Source organism: Haemorhous mexicanus, chromosome 12 (assembly GCF_027477595.1).
Source record: "Haemorhous mexicanus isolate bHaeMex1 chromosome 12, bHaeMex1.pri, whole genome shotgun sequence".
In the NCBI taxonomy this organism is placed as follows: domain Eukaryota; kingdom Metazoa; phylum Chordata; class Aves; order Passeriformes; family Fringillidae; genus Haemorhous; species Haemorhous mexicanus.
The window spans coordinates 6,290,612-6,307,389 of NC_082352.1; the positions used below are offsets into that span (position 1 = coordinate 6,290,612).

The 16,778-nt window shown below is 47.2% G+C and overlaps 1 protein-coding gene across 1 annotated transcript in view; it reads left to right on the plus strand.

Annotated features, from left to right (window-relative positions):
* The window catches only part of LOC132333004 (hydrocephalus-inducing protein homolog), a 237,921-nt gene that overhangs the window by 174,200 nt on the left and 46,943 nt on the right, over positions 1–16,778 (plus strand). Inside the window, exons 2-9 of the mRNA XM_059857731.1 lie at positions 5,650–5,900; positions 9,280–9,405; positions 9,749–9,948; positions 10,789–10,907; positions 12,204–12,405; positions 13,589–13,781; positions 14,894–14,993; positions 16,221–16,339. Coding sequence (XP_059713714.1) covers positions 5,650–5,900; positions 9,280–9,405; positions 9,749–9,948; positions 10,789–10,907; positions 12,204–12,405; positions 13,589–13,781; positions 14,894–14,993; positions 16,221–16,339 — 1,310 coding nt within the window. The remainder of the gene's footprint in view (positions 1–5,649; positions 5,901–9,279; positions 9,406–9,748; positions 9,949–10,788; positions 10,908–12,203; positions 12,406–13,588; positions 13,782–14,893; positions 14,994–16,220; positions 16,340–16,778) is intronic.

Below are 16,778 nucleotides of genomic sequence, written 5' to 3' on the forward strand. Positions count from 1 at the left end.
TCTGCCCCTCAGGAGCAATTTAAATTTAAATTAAAAATGATTTACAAGGTTTCAGGATAACAAAGTATATGTAAAAGTGTAAGTGTCAAATATCACCAGACCTGATGGGAAGGATGATAAGGCCTGTGCTCTGTGCCATGAAAAATGTCCTGTTTGGAACTGAGACTTGCAGCCAAACTCCCTCCTCAGCACACTCCCTACTGCTGCCACTATTGCTGCAGGGGATGATGGAGAGTGGGACAAGAAGATATTTTACTGTTTCAAAGCTGCATCTTTCCTTCTTTCATCTCTTTTCTGCTTAGACCACCCTCCCCCCACCTTTAAGGGGCAGATTAAAGAACAACATGGGAAAACAAAGTAAACAGAACAATGTTTTATTTTGAATAAATATTTCTCAAGAGTGTCAGCTCTCAAATGCTTACCTTCAGATTTTCATTTTGTGCCTTTGGTTTTTTGTGTATTTAAACACATCCCCCCTGTCATAAACACTCCTTGTGCCATTTCCAGGGTCAGGAAGGGAGATCTGGTTCTGCAAAGGTACAGTTCTAAGGAAGCAGATGGAAGATAAAACACTGGGGGAGATTTTCTCTCTGTCTAGTCACTGGCTCATTTATTGTCCCTTTCCATCTGTCTTTGCCTGCCTTCCAAGACTGCACTGTGTACTTCTCTCACTCTGCTGAGTGCCAGAGATTTAACTGAGCACCACACTCAGTTGCCTACAGAGCTTACATCAACAAGAAATAGTATTTAGTTATACTGGATTGGGCTCATGTTCAGTGTTTCTTATTGGATTTTTTTTTTAAATATAGTTGTTCATGGGTCTGCAGAAAGCTTCTATGACAGGTTTACTGTGTAGTCCATCTTAACCAAAGATATGTTACCTACTGCCTGCTTCAGAGGGTTTTTCCTTCAGTGCTCATGTCTTAACGTTTTGCAAGTTTTTAATCCTTATTCTCACTTTTCAACTGGCTTGCCTCTTGCTACTTTTTCATTATTTTCTTTAATAGGATTGCAGACAGGTTTTAAGGAAACTTTACTGAGTTCTAAGCAGACCTCACCCTGAAGTAGATGTTACTTCAGGAGGGACAGAAACTTCTTGCCTCAGTCTGCCCAGCTGGGGCATGGAGATGCCAGTGCTCCCTTCCTGACTGCAAGTGGCTGGGGAAAAGGACAATTAAACAGCAAGGGCTGCTGACTGCTTTACACACCATGCTGAGAGTTTTAAAGTGCTGCAGCCTCAGAAAGGCATATAAAACTGGTGGGTTTAAGCTCACTTGACTTTTTTTTTTAATATAAACACCAGTATTTTCCATGTAAGGGGAAAGTCTGTGTGGGTGTGTATAAATCAGAATGCAGAATCTGTTGTTGGATTTACTGGCAGCCTTAGGTTAAAGGACTGAAATGGCCCAAAGCAAAACCACTAAAATGTCCTGTAATCCTGCTTAGAATAATGATGGAAATGTCCAGTGAACTGTATGACAATTCCTGCATATGGAAAACAGGTGTGATGACTGTAAAGGCAAGACAACCTGAGATTGTCAGCATTCAGGAGCACATAATTACAGAATGATTACAGTCAGGTGCTTTTATTAAAGAGTTCGTGGTGTCAGGGGTACACAGACCCAAATCTGACCTGACATGGTTTTGAACCAAACCTGTTTTATAGTCTATATTTATATTCTATATATATAACTTACATATTATTAAAATTACATTGTTCTATTGTATACATTGATCTCATCCAAGCATGGATTTCTTGTGATCCCCCTCAAACCCGTAACATGGTTTCTCATAATTCTTTAAACAATAATTATATCTAATCACATTTAACCATTATATCATTTATCATGTACTGACTACACAGGTGCACTTTCACATGATGTAGCAAATACAAGGCCTAACATTTCCCAGGGCCTACCTTTAACATTTTCCCAGGGCCTACTAAGCATAATTTTCTTCCTAACTCCCTGAATTTTCCATGATTTTAACATCTTTTACTGTCAAGGTGATGACCAGGTGCTGGTGTCAGGAGCTTTTAGGAGAGGCTGTGGAGAATGACCCAGGTCAGCTCTGCAACTGAGAAGAGATGTGTGTTTGGACAAAAGATGGTGAGATGGAGATAAGGGGGTTTATCTCCCCATGGTCAGGGCAAGATGGTAATTTTAAAGATTTAAAATACAAATCCCCAACATCTTTCAATACCTAGATGGGGTTACTGGTTTGTTCTCAGTGTGGCTCTTTTTTATCTGTTCATCCATTCATTCAGCCTTTCTCTGATTTATTGTCCTGGTATAACAATAGAGTGAATTGGCTCCTCGAAGCTGTATGAGATTTTAACAGATTCTCAGCCTTGGGGGTGGAATCCTTCTTCCTCTCTTATTTCCATCATCCTTGTCCTCTCTCCCCTCAAGGGCAGGCACACTCATTTCCTCAGGCTTTATTCCTCTCTGGAATGGTGCAGATTTTTTCCAATAATGTTTACCACAAGCTGAAGTGTTTTTAACACCAGTTCAAAACAGAAGTTGTTAATAACAGTGATGGTATCTACTAAAAGGAGCTACTGCTCACTTGAAGGTAGTTTAATATTTAAGATTACTCTTTTCTTTGCTTTCCATCTCAAAAAGAGTTGAGCATGTTGGGGCTTCTTGGCTTTACTTCCAACTTTCAGATTCAATTTTTAAAAGTTGCCAATGTTTTCAATTATAGCAGGACTTTACTCCTATTCCTCCTTCTGTGTCCATTCCCATCGTGTTCCAAGGGACATGAGCTGATTTAAATGTTGTGTTAATTAACAAGAGAAGTATTTGGGAAATGGGGACTGTGGCATTATTTTCTAAATGTGGCATTATTTTCTAAACAGTAGATGTACTTTTATTTCTATTTTATTTCTAAACTGTGGCATTATTTTCTAAACAGTAGATGTACTTTTATTTCTATTTTATTTGGCTGTGCTTCCTGCTATGTGCTGGGGTCTTCAGCATATGCACCCAGCTTCAGTTGGACAGAATACAGTCTTAATTCAATGATTCTGGAAAAGCTGGTAGCTGTACTTTTGGGTTCCAATGTTCTTTTTTTTTTCTGTCTGGTTTATGTATTTGAGACAGTTTTTTGTTGGCCAAGTGGAAAAATCTTAGGAGATTATGACTGCTGGCTTTGAAGATCTCAATCCTGTAACAACTGATTCTGATGGCTCCTCAATACTAATTACTGCTCAAGCATTTGCTCTCTGTTATGAATCATGAAAAAATAAGAAACCATGAATAAAAGTCGTGTCGTTTTTATTTTCAGCTGAATGTACACTCTCATAAATGCAGATAAGTTTTCTCCCTTTTGTTATGTAGTCTTTGCTACTAAATGATGGAAATATATTCTCTATCATAGAATCATTTGTGGTGGAAAAGACCCCTGAGATCTTCAGCCCAGATGTTAACATGGCACTGCTAAGAATATATATCTGTGGATATATTTATATACCTAAACACACATGTATCTTTTATATCTAGATAAAAGTATATATGTACACATGAGTTACTTATGAGACGAAAATAGCATCTGGTGAGTTTTGGTTAATCCCTAATTTTAAGTTGCAACCCTAGGACTGAAAAATCAGTTCTTCTAATTTAGGATATTTTTAATTTTTTCTTAAAATAAAAAGAGTGGTACAGATTTTTTCTGTGTGAATGGGGAAACCCCATCAACAAAGAAGCACACAACACACACGCTCCCCTCTGGCAAGATTAATGTCAAATGAAAATTGAGAAACTAAGTCACCCTGCAGATGTTTTGAGACATGGCTGTCCAGGGATATTTGCTGTACACGAGGGGAATCATTGCTCACTGAAAGTCTGGTTGAAATTACAGCCCACACCAGGAATTCTTTGCAAAATTTTCTTTTCCTCTTTTGATAGTTGTTGAAGAAAAGATGCTCTAATAAGACTAAACATTGTTCTTCTGACAACGTGGGCATTTTCATAGAAATCTCTTTTCCAGTGTATTTTTTGAGGAGGATGGCATTTTCACAGAAATCTCTTTTCCATTGCATTTTTTGAGGAGGATGCTTTGGGCTGAGTTCAGTTGTGTCTTCTGGCACTCCAAAGGGGGAAAAGAACTATTGAGAGTTATCTATTTCCTGGTTTCTGTTGATGAGGAAGGGGGAAAAACGTGGATGACACAAATTTTGCTCGGTCTTTACTCACATGCTATTGTTCCCCTGAATTGTGCTTTGTTTGTGTTAAAATGTTCCAACCCCCTTCTGTTCTGAAAAACCAAAAGAGCTGCACCAAGTCCGCATGGAGCTTCCAAGCAGAGTGGAGGACAAGGATTCAGCACTCAATCTTTAAAGTTTGGGGGCCCCTCTCTAAAGAGACAGCACAGGTAAAGCTTTCCTAGAGAAGAAATGCCCCCACTGTGCTGGGGCAGGAAGAAAATCTGGGTTTTGTGTGCTTGCCAATGGGTGGAGAGGGACTTAGGCAGGGAGGTGACTTGGCACACCGTGTGACCAGAGTGATGGCATGGGAGTCAGTGCTGGGGAGGAAGAATAAAGAACTCAGCATTAGAGGTGACACCTCCTCCCCAGCTCTGAAAGAAAGGATGTAAGCTTGACAGGAAACAATTGCATGGCAATACTCACTAGTTTCAGTACTTGACAGTTCTCATTGTTACCAGGAGTCCCATTTCATGTGCTATATAAATATTTCAAATCAAGGTCCCTTAGATGAAGATATTAAGATGCCATCATTTCACAGCAGAATGTCACTGGTGACACGTAATTTCGAAATGTTCCAAACAGATTTTCTTCTTTCTATTTTTTCTTCTTTTTCAGTACTCCTAAATCCCCCCTGATTCCTTCCACACTACTGTCTTTCCAGTCAGATTTCATGAAGAGGGAAGCAATGAAAAAGCATATTAAAATGCTCTTGAAGTTTAAGTGTTAAATGAAATAGTGCTTGAGTATTTTACCGCGATTTTTTCAAGTAATCCACTACTTTTCTGGAGTTTGTGATTTTTTTTTTTTCACTTGAGGATAAATTCCTGATATATAAGGTGAAGAGAGCAAACAGATTCCCTTGCAGTAGGAATGTTAAGTTAACATGTTAATTATCTTAAATTTAGGGTAAGGTCTCACTAGATGGGTATCTTGTAGTGAAAAGTAAACTGGTTCAAAGTAATTTATCTTTTAATTTTCTAGGGGTTTTGGATGGTGACAAATGGAACACTCATTTTTTTCTGAGGTATGTAATTAGAACAATTTCACACATATTAGTTTTGGTTTTCAAGAAGCTGGGATTTTGTTGTATAACTAGTGGGCAGAGTGCAGCGGCTTCAGTTGGAAACCGGGCAGAAACACCAATTAAGTGCTGAGGTTTTGGTTCGAATTTCCTGGCCAATGCACCAATGAATGCAGCGGGTCTAATGCTGCCCAAATGCCAGTACACCTACTAGAATTATTTACTCATTTTTTATTGCGAGGTAAGAATTAGGACGAGAGCAAAGCAGGCTCAGCATTACACCAGGAAATTACTTTTGGTACTTGTGTGTCCCTAAGAAGAGCGAGAAGCTAAATGTCAGTGCCCAGGACCCGCAGCTGGCTGATTCCCACTTGTGCTATCACTGAACACAAACTGTTGAGACCCTGGGTTTTTCCCTTAGTGAAGGAGCAGCCCGGAGCTGCGGCCGAGGCTCCGGCGATACCGAGCGCTGCTGCAGAGCCCGTCACGTTTGGGCCCGAGAGCGAATGCACCCCGCTGTGCCCAGAGACCGAGGGGGCACCAGGGCTGGAACAGGCGGGGACCGAGCGGGGACACGGGCACATCGAGGGCGGAACGAGGCGGAACGAGGCGGGACCGAGGGCGGAACGAGGCGGGACCGAGGCCCGGCCCGGCCCCGCACTGGGTGCCGCGGTTGCCGGGTGACCGCAAACGCGGCCACAGAGTCTGTGGCGGCCTCAGCTGCCCAGAGCTCGGCCCTGGCTGCTCCTCGGCGCGTTCAGGCGGCGGCACTCGGCCATTCGCCAGGGGAATCGTTCGCAGAACAGGGGTTTCTGTGAGCGAGGTCTGTGAATTCACGGAGAGCTGGTTCCTGCGAGCGAGTCCTGAACTGGCAGAACATTGATTTCTGCCAGGGAGTCCTGAACTGGCAAAGCATTGGTCTTTGCCAGGGAGTCCTGAATTTCGTTTGAAGGTAAAGACTGACTCAAGTTGTGCTTTCTGGTTTTGTCACATCTGTGCTCTAAAAGAGAATGCCAACGGGAAATACAGGATGGGATAATGCCAGTCTTCAGTTCGGTGGCATGTACAGCTGAGGGGATGAACAATATATGGTCTATTGATGGTGCTTTTTTCTCACTGAAGAAATGCAACATTGCCTACATATAAGAGTCTCTACATTTTTTCCTATAGTATTTATTTAAACTACTTATATCCTTTGAGCCTGCCATGAATTGGGTTCTGGATGTTCAGAGCTCCACGGTTTGTTCCTTCCAGTTTTGTTGAGGCACTGTCGCTCATCTGTGACATCCTCCCTTGAAAATGGCTTCTGGACTGCCAAAGAAGACACCAACACCTCGTCTTTTGTTCAGGGAGAGACTGAAGTCTAATACTGTGAGTAGCCACTGGGGCTGTGTTAAGGCTGGCAGCTGCCCTGGTGTCCCTGCTCTCCCTGCCCCTGTTGTCCAGCAGCACTGTGAAGCTGCAGACCCCCTGCCCAGCTCTTTGTGCCGTGCTGCTGTTGCTGGGGGCTGTCCTGGTGCAGAAGGGAACACTGTGGGATGTGTCAGGGACAGCTGAAGCCCTCAGCATGGGCTTCTTTCCCTCCCCCCCTTTGCCGCAGGAATTCCTTCTGTCAGGCTGGGCACTCACCTGTGCTGCTCTGACCAACCTGCCCTTGGGCACCTGGGCATGTGAGGGGAAAGCTCAAACTCTGCCCAAAGCCTGGAGAGCCACAGCTGGTCCCAGCTGGAAGAGCTTCCAAAGCAGCTGTTCTCTCTCAGCTCCTGTGTGGGCACAGATGCAGCCCTGCAGGCAGCACTGGAGCCAGGGCCACAAAGGTCCCTTGCTGTCTGCAGCTCCCTTGGCTGAAGATGCCCCACTGCTGAGGCTCTGTCAAGGAGATGCCTCTGTTTTCTTCTGTGGAGGGCTCTGTCAGCCCAGACAGAAAAAACAAATGCTAATTAACAGAGAGAGCTAAAACTTGGAGACATTCCTGTGCACCTCACTCTTGGTGCAGCTTTTCTTTCTTGCTTGTCCTGGACTCGGCCAGCAGTGCTATCTCCTTGCTGTGAGCTCTGAGTGTTGTGCAGGGATGGAGTTTGGGCAGTTCTGAGAGCTCCTCCCCACTCTCTGAAAAGATCACTGTCTCAATCCAATGAAATGTAAGAGGAAACAAATGCCCAGAGAACAGAAATCCCCACACATGTCCCATCAAATCACGGAGAGACTGATGGGACACAGCCATGTGGTTGGAGTATGTGTATTGCACTCTGTATTATTAATTTATTGATGCTAAGTATTTCAGCAGATAACTTCCAGGGCTTCCAGAACTGTCCAAGTGGCTGTGATCACAAATTATTCACCAGTGCCACTTGTTCAAGAAAAGCTTTTCTGAACAAGCACATCTCTGAGGTTCCTGCTGGTTTGTAGTTTTTTGGTTTTTTTGGTTTTTTGTTTTTTTTTGCCTTTCAGCTGCTTTCCTTTAAGTTCCAGAGGGAGAAGTTTCTCAGCACGAAGCAGGAGGCCTGCACTGCAGGGAGTTTTCTGCCCGAAATTAGCACATGTATATACAAGAGTGAGACTGGTTCAAAGGTAGCCTTTTCCTGCTCTTTTCCTTTCTGTTTGATGTGAAGTTTGAAGAGGGTGTGTGCTTGTGACAGGCTTGCCTCCAGCAAAATACCTCAGTGTCCAGGTCCTGTTGTCATTGCAAACTGCTGGGAGTGGTGGACTGGGAGTTCTGATCTGCATTAAGCAAACACAAATAACCTCTGCTGGAGCTGCTGGGCTGTGCTGGAGTGTAGCTGCCATTGCTAAAACCATGGGGGGGAAGGCTAGGGACACAAAGGCACAAAACTGCCATTTGCCATTCTCCTGCTGAAGGAGCCACCTCTTGCTTTGGTGTGGTCACCATCAAATGCTTGGGGTCACAGGATTCCCTGCACAGTGGCAGCGTTGGCCTTTGAAGGCCGAGGACCTGCAGGAATTACTTCAGATTTAGCAAAACAAATTGCATTAATGCTTTGGGTGGGAACAAGGTGTTGGACCCTGACGGGCTGTTAGATTTTGCAGGCTGCCAGATGCACAGGAGACTTGCCCAAGCCAAAAGAACAGCTTGGCTTGAGCCTGCACTGTGTGGCCCAGCAGTTCTTGATCAGCTCAGAGCAGAGGTAGGTGAGCCACTGTTTGTCCAGTGTGTCCTGGGCAGATGTGCTCACCCAGAGTCTGTGCTTCACTGGGGATCAGTGTAAGATTCTCCTTCATGAACCTTCCTCCCAGCAGCTGAACCTCTCCCTGCTTTCTCTCACCTCTCCAGCTGTCACCAGTTCCCTGAGAACTGGTGACCACACTGTCAGTCAGTGCTGGTCATCTTTCTCCAGGCAGAAAATGCCTTTGAAGCCCATAGTCAATAGGCACAGTCTGTGTTTCTGTCACTTTTGCCAAGCTGATTGCTCTCATGGTTTTATGATTCTTCCTTGCTGCTTTACTGCCCATTTAAATTCTCTTTGCCATCTCCTTGTTTTAGGGATTTAGGATTGTCTTGCTGTGCTTCTTTTTTTGCTTTTCAGGTTTGCTTTTATTTCCAGTAAGGCCACAAGTGTTTGGTCTCCTCTCTTGCTGGTCTGCCTGTATGACTCTGAACCCAGAATGCCCCTACCCAAACCTGATCTGATAGAAGGGAATTTTTTCCTTCCCCCAGGACAATTTGATGTTTTGCTTTCAGATAGTACATTTCCCCTCTGGAACACCACTGCATGGCTGTGTGCAGGCAAAAGCCAGCAGGAATTTTGGCCTTGTTGAGTATGCAGATGACTTGGTTCAGGTGCTCTGTCTCCATTCTGCTGGTGCTGACCTGCTCAGCCCTTCCTTCCCACCAGGCACTGCCCAACTGCCCCTGGCCAAAATGCTGGAGCCAGACAGAAGGGATTCAAGCTCACCCTTGTGAATGATGTGCCTGTACCTGCACAGCTGAAAGTGCTTTGGAAAAGGGTCGAGGAGGGATGTCACCAGGGCATGGACAGGTCTCCTCTCGTCCTGTTTCCACAAAAATCATAATTTCATGTCTTTGCTGCAGATTGAGCAGCTGGTGAGGGTGTGCATGGAGAGCTCCCCTTATTTTGAGCTGGCGTGCCCCAGGGATGTGTACCACATCGTGCCAGCAGGAGCCTCTGCCCATGTGCGCATGTCCTATTCTAAGACAGTGGGAATATAGAAACCTAAAGAGGAATGTCCTGTGTTCCTTAGCTCCATGTTCCTTAGAAGGAACTTAGGAATTATTTAACATCATTAAAATTTAGAGTAAAAATTATGGTGGCCTGGGGCAGTTCTTTGTATGACCCAAGTGACACAAGAGCGAAATGCCACAGAGATGGGTTTTGCAAAGTGCACTGGAGCCTTTAAAATGTGTCATATTAGTAGAACTTAGTGTTCATTTTAGGGTGGAATAAGTAAATTGATGCCTTGAAGGGTTATAGAAATAATTTTTCTTCTGCCATGGGGATGGCACTAAATGTCCTGTGCTGAGCCAGTTTCTTTTCCTGCAGGATTATTCCCATGAGCTCGTCTGCACCACTGCAAAGGACAAGGTAGTTGTACCAATTCGGGCCATTTGTGCCCGACCTGTCCTGGTCCTCCCTGACCAGCTGGACTTCTCCAAGTGTCCGGTCAAGTACAGCGTCCAGAAGACTCTGCTGGTTTGCAATGTCGGTCACCGGGAAGCTCATTACCAGCTGAGCACCCAGAGGTGAGGCAGCTCATCTGTTCTTGTGCAAAGGATATCACCTTTGGGTGATAGCAGAGTTGGGAAAGAGCAACAAAAGGAACCAGAGCATCAGAGCTGCTGCCCTGCAGCCCTGGCTGGAAGTGAGCAGGATGGATGGCATCTGCTCTTGCTTTCAGTGTTCTTAGCAGGCTGCAGCCTTTGAGCTTTTCTGTCCCAGATTTCCTGGAGGCTGCTGGAACATGTTGGTGGCTGGCTTGCATCCTCCTGAGCACAAGCAGCTTCTGAAATGCTTACTCAGCACTGCCAGCCAAATAGACCCATTCTCTGGGAGGCCCCAGGCACGTGGTTTTCCAGTGGTCCCTGTATCACATGCCTAACATGAGCTGTGCTGTGGGCAGCCGGTGCAGTTCCTGTTACTAAAGCTACCAGTCTATCAGCTAGCAGCTCAGCCCTAACATTTGCATCTCTTGAGATGAGGTTTTATAGGCAGCAGGAAAAGAGAAATTCCTTAGGCAGCCAGTGTAAAGTTGTGCATGCAGATAGGTCTGAACCCTCTCTGGGCTCTTCACAAACTGTTCTCTGATGGGATTGCTGGCAGTTGGACCCTTGAGTCTCATTGCAGAGGGCTGGATGCAGAGTATGGGGGAGCTGAGGTCATTTTACGCACAGGATCTTGTGAGGGCTGGATCTCCTCAGCAGTGGCTCAGTGGCTGTTTCTGATGCTGTCTGTTCTGGCTGTCTTCTGCTGCCTGTGCTTGGTTTGCTGCCTGCTTGCCCAAAGGAGCTGAAGTGAGCTGCAGTGCAGAAGGAATCTCATGGCCAGGTGTCCCCCCAGCCCTGATCCCTCTCTTTGTGTTGCAGTCCTTTCTCCGTGGTGCCAGCCACAGGAACTCTGGGCGCTGGTGACGCTGTGGAGGTGACAGTGGGATTTCACGCGCTGACCACCGGTGACCATTGCGGGTCCCTGTGCTGCAGCACAGGTGAGTGCTGGGCCCTGCACGGGCACAGGACAGTTCTCCACCATGGCTCCCTGTTGTCCCTCCCTCTCCATTCCCTCCAGAGGTACCTCCCCTGTTCAGCTTTACCCCAAAGCAAACTGAGAACTCCTTGGTGTTGAGGGGCTTGAGAAAGTGGATCCCCCTAACAGGCAAAGATTCTTGACTCCTGTTTTGCTGGGAGTTGCTGAGTGGAGGAAGGAGGATCCCTGATTCTCCACTACCATGTGGCTATGCCTGGGTGAAGTTTTATTTCATTCCTGGGCAGTGCTGGATGTGAGGTCTCCATCAGACTCTCTCCAATGCAATGGATTTCTTCCACACCTCTGTCCCATAGCTGCTTCTCCATTGGCTTGTCACAGACCCTTTTTCTATGTTGCCCTTACACATAGATGTAGTTTCTGTCTAATAACATTTTCAAGCCCTCAAGTTCCTTTTTTTGTGACATATCAAAACAAATTTTTCCCTGTCCCCATTTCCCAGGCTGTTCATGCTGCTACAAACCTCTCACATCTATCTCTCATTTCACTTCTAGACTGAGGAATCCCATTCAGTCTTAATGTAGAAACTGCTCTGTACTTACTAATCTTTCCTTTGTCCCTTTTTTATTTAATGTGCAATGTTCCAGCTTGGTTTTTGAGATCAGAACAATATAAAATATTTCAAGACTGATGTGGCTGTGGCTTTGGCCAGGGAGATGATGATGATTTTCATGGTGTTCATTTTGTAGTGGTTTGTCACATTGCAGAGCCAGGCTGGTTGTGTTTCCTCACATGTGTCCCCTCCTGCTATGGGCTGTCACTTCACTTGTTCCTCTGAGTCTCCTTTTGCTGCCCACATGCCCCCAGGATATTTGCTGGTCAGCAACAAGGGATCCAAGGGATCAGGAGAGACAGGAGTCTTGTGGGATGTCCAGGGGAGACCCTGGGCAAGCCAGGACTGAACAGGGCTCCTCAGCATCACCTGAAGGACTTTGATGCAGAAACCTCGGTGATCTGAGAGGGTCACTGGAGCACACTGACCAATCTCACTGTCCATACTGTCACCTTGGGGCCAAATCTCTACAAACACACTCAGAAATAATGTGTTTAAGGAGCTGCCCAGAACATCCTCACCACTCTACGCACAGAGCTGCCAGGATGTGATAAATGGACTGATCCACAGTACTGCTCATTCAGCTAAAAGCTGTGACACTTTCTTCTGTGACCTGTGGTTTGTTCTGTTCCTTGTGCTTCCATCAGGCAGTGAGCTGAGCAAAGATTCCCCTTTGCTTTGTTCCAGGTGAAGAAAGTGTCCACACAAAGCTCCATGGAGAAGCTGTAGATCTCAACATTGGGTTGAGCACAAATTTCGTGGAGTATAAAACTTTCATCACCATGTCAAACCAGAAAACCATGTTCATCGAAAACAGGAGTAACATCACAGCCCACTTCCAGTGGAAGGCTTTTCCTGCTGAGGAAGAAGAGAATGAAGAAAAGAGGAGGTTGGTTTGAAAGATGCATTTCAGTCAGATACATGGCCCAAGACTGAAACTAACATGTGGCCTCAGGGGGGTGTTGGTGCTTTTGAACGGTTTAGGCCAAGTAAACCTTCCCTGGCACTAGGGTGAGTGTCCCTGGGCTTCAGGAGCTCAGCACTCAGCATTCCAGTTCCATTTATACTCTAACCAAGGATGGCATTTTGGGAAGGAAAGGTTGATGGAAATGACTGGATTTCCTCAGGTTCTAATTGGGCTCTTGTCTCTCTTCTTCCTACATGACCTGGCAACATCCCTAAACATTTCCTGAGTTGCCAGCCCCTCTTTCCAAAGGTGATACACCCTCTTTTTTTCCCTTAGTTCCTTCAAAAGCTCCTTGCCTATCCAGGCTGGTTGTCTCTCTCTGTCCTGCTGTCAGAGAAGCTTTTGAGATCTCAGAGCAGAGAGGATGTTTTTAGGAGATGAGATATAGTGCAGGATCCTTTCCTTCTCAGGATATTTACTACCATGCACTGGGATGGGACCCAAAAAGCTCTGGATCATGAAGAGGTCTCTCCAGGAGTTTGCTGTGTCCCTCCCGCACAGCAAAGTCCCTTCCCCTCCCAGAGCCCCTGTTTTCATGCATATTGCATATAGAACCTTGAATGTCACTGAAGGGATGCGGTGCCTGAATTCATCCATTTCCTTTGGAAGTGCTCTGGGATGCTCTTGTGAAAGGCAGAGTAGGGAACAGGGCAGGTCCAAAATGGAAGAAACAAAGAGTGATGCTGGTAACATGTAGCTGCAACCCAGCTTCATCTCCCCTTCCCAGGGAAGCCCTGCAGTGGGTGCTCTGTGATCTTTACCTGCCTCCCCCGAGCAGCTCAGTGGCAGGAAAAGCCAGCTGAGGTGGCTGGTGGATTCTCCCTCAGTTTTGGCAGAGGCTTTGAGCCAGGAGGTTCTCTGGAGGGATGCTGGCTTTGGAAACCTCTCCTGAGCTTGCAAGCATGGAGTAAAACTACCTGCTGTGCCAGTGAACAAAGAGTTATCCTCTGATCCATTTGGGACCCTCATGGCTTGGGGTCAGCCTTGGCTGGGGAGCTGCTGCTGCTCCTCCCCAAGTGCTTTGCTCTCCTGCACTCACACTTCTTTCTGCAAATATGTGGCTTATTAAACCATCTGCTGGCCTTGTCTCTCCCTGGGGCTGCAGGCAGTGTGATTTGCTGCAGCCATCGAGTGAGGTGTGGATCAAAAGCTTAATGGAGGAGAAAGAAATAAAGGAGGAGAAGGGCTTTTGTGAAGATCACGTTGCCCTCCTGAGCAGCATGGTCGAGGAGAAGATTGCAAAGGTGCAAGAAGACCCCCTGCTGTTCTCCAGTGACATTTTTTTCATCGAGCCAATGGTAAGTGATAGCTGAGAGCCTCATTTTCCTCCTCCTCCTCTTCCTCTTGCTCCTCCCAAGCACCCTACCCCCACCCCTTTCCCCCCCAGCTGCAGTCACTGGGCAGATCCTCAGCTGGCCCCATGTGCTGAGAGGGAGGACATGGAGTTTCTGGTGCAGCTGCAGAGCTCCCTGCTAAAAAGGCATTTCTGCCCTGCAGGCTCAAGGCAGGGCTGGGAGCCTGACAAAGCTGAGCTCTGCTGCCAGGGCTCGAGCTCAAGGGCACTCTGTGCGTGTCCTTGCAGTGTCACAGGGAGCAGTTACTGTAGGTAGGGGCTCCCCCAACACGTGGGGTTCAGCAGAGGCTGTTGGAGCACTGCCAGCTCACACACTGACCTGAAGCTTGCAATGGTTCTCTGGGAAGAGGAGGCCAAATTCAGCCCAAGGTTAATGACAGAAATGACAATCCCCTCCTGTCCACTCCTTGCACTATTTCTGAGTCTGCCTTCCAGTGTCCTCTGAGAGCCTGGACACCAGGGTGGAAGGGTGAAATGGGCCTTTGGAGTTCTCCTGCACACAGGGACAGAAAACCTTTTCCTTTTCTGGTGATGCAAGCAAACTGCCACGTGCTCCCAGCAACCAGAGCCCTGATCCTGAGTGCTGGCATTGTGAGAGATGATGAATGCCTGGTGTCTGCACAGTGCAAAATCCCTTCTCATCTTGGAGTAAACGCCAGAATAATCCCAACCTCTGCTTTTTTTCTAGACAGGTTAACTAATATCTGTATTTCAAGGAAGGGGAATCATGTTCTCTTCTTGGTTACTCCTATGGCCCATCTAAGACCAAGAGCCACCAGTGCACAGTGGCAGTTACATCCCATGTAGCTGACAGCAGCATGATGTGACCAAGAGCTTGTGTCAGAGCAGCAGGAATATAGTGGAGAGTGGGAGCTGATCAGCTGAGCACTGAGAGCTACCAGCAGTGTGTTGAGCTGGGTTTGGAGTGTTTCCTTGGCTCTTTGTCTTGTTCACTCATCAAGACTGATGCTCTAATTCAAGGCTTACAGGCCTGTGGTTGAAAACAAGCAATGTGAAGTTTGAAGAGCAATGTTTTGCTGTCTCTTTCTGTTGCAGGAGGGAGAAATCGAGCCAAATTGTTCCGCCGAAATCAAGGTGACCTTCAAGCCCCTGGAAGCACAGGAGTATGAAAGTGTGGCTTACTGCAATGTCTCAGGTGCAGCTCCTTTGCCCTGCTTTTCTCCCCCTCAGTGAAGCCATGGTGCAAGCCTGAGCCCACTGGGCTCCCATGGAACTGCTGGGAAGAGTCCCTGGTCAGCAGGGCAGTGCCAGCACATCCCCACTGACCCTGCAGCTTCCAGGGAGTCTCCTGTGCCAGGCCAGGGCTCAGAATGCTGGGTCTGCCTTACTGATCCCAGAACAGCCCAGGCAGTGCAGGGAGAGGTTTCATGCCATGGCTTTGCCAGCATTTCCTCAAAGGCCAGAGAGCTCCAGAGCAGAAGAGCTTTAGTGAACAAGCACTAAGCCCCTCCAGGCCCCTGGCCTCCAGGATGGGTCCGTTTGACATGGATCCATCATCAGGTGGTAGGAGCTGAGTCAGAAATGTGCTCCCTGAGCCTGGATCAGCTCCCACTGCCCCGACACCACCAGACCAAAGGGGGCTGAGCCCCACTGAGCCCAGGCTGTTTGTAGAAGGAGCACCCTTGGCCAGCACCTGCTTCTCTCCCTGTGTGGCAGTTGTCACCTTGCAGCTCTCAGTCTGTGGAAACACAACACAGTGCTGAGTGTCAGAAGGTGAGGACTTGGGCAACAAAGTCCTGTGCTACTGAGCCAGGTAGTTTGGTAATTGCCAAACTCTTTATGAGCTTTGTGCTTTCACTGAATGGATTTCTAAGCTCCTCCAGGTGCACGGGAAGGAAACCACAGAATCACAGTATGTTAAGGATGGAATGGACCTTAAAGATCATCTAGTCCTAAGGCCCCTGCCGTGGGCAGGGACACCTCCCCCTAGACCAGGTAGCTCCAAGCCCCATCCAGCCTGGCTTTGAACATTTGCAGGGCTGCAACCTCCACAACTTCCCTGGGGAACCTGCTCCAGTGTCTCACCATCCTCACAGTAAAAAATTTCTTCCTAATATCTAACCTAAATTTCCTTTCTTTCAATTTCTACCCATTACTCCTTGGCCTGTCATTACAGGACACCAGAGATGTTTTAAACTCAGCAAACTGGTGGCTCAAATTGGAAGCCAGCCCAAGGAAAGGGTTAGAAATTAGAAGTCAGCCCCAAGGGCTATCTCCTGAGGGCAGAGAAGGGTCCATATCTTCTCCTGCAGCATCAGGAGCTGGTTGCATCCAGCTCAGAGTCAGGGACTAGCACTGAAGCAGCCTGGAAAATCCAGTGTACAGAGGGAATGATTGTGCTGAAATGGACCTCTCTCCCCAGGCCATGAGAACAGGCTGCCCCTGTGCCTCAGAGGGGAAGGACAAGGACCCTTGGTTGAACTCAGCCCTCCTACACTGAACCTTCAGGAGATTTTTATCAACACCTCCTATGTCTATGAGGTGAGCAGCAGGGCTTGGGCTGGATCCTGATGGCTCCTGAGGCAGCAGCAAGCCTGCTGGAGCTGTGGAATTCCTGCCAACCTGGGCAGTTGTGAGCAGGGAATATTTGATGTACTGGTCAAATCTGGGGGGTCAGAAAGGTGGGTCTGTTGTTCATGAAGCCCCCAGTCCCTGCTTTTGGGCAGCCTTCCTTAGGGATCAGCTGGGAGGCTTCCTGCAAAGCAGCCCCTTGGCTCATGGGTGAACACTGGGTGAAAAAGCTGCATGTTCAGAGGCTTTTGTGGCAGTGCCAGACACAAGGCACCTTTGGACTGGGCTGCTCAGAAGCAGCTGGAACAAACTGGCTGCCTTTGAGCTTCAGTGCACTGCAAACAGCTTCCAGTCAAGTGTCCCTGCTTATTCCTGGAAGCCACAGGAAAGCCATCAGCCTCCTGCCTCA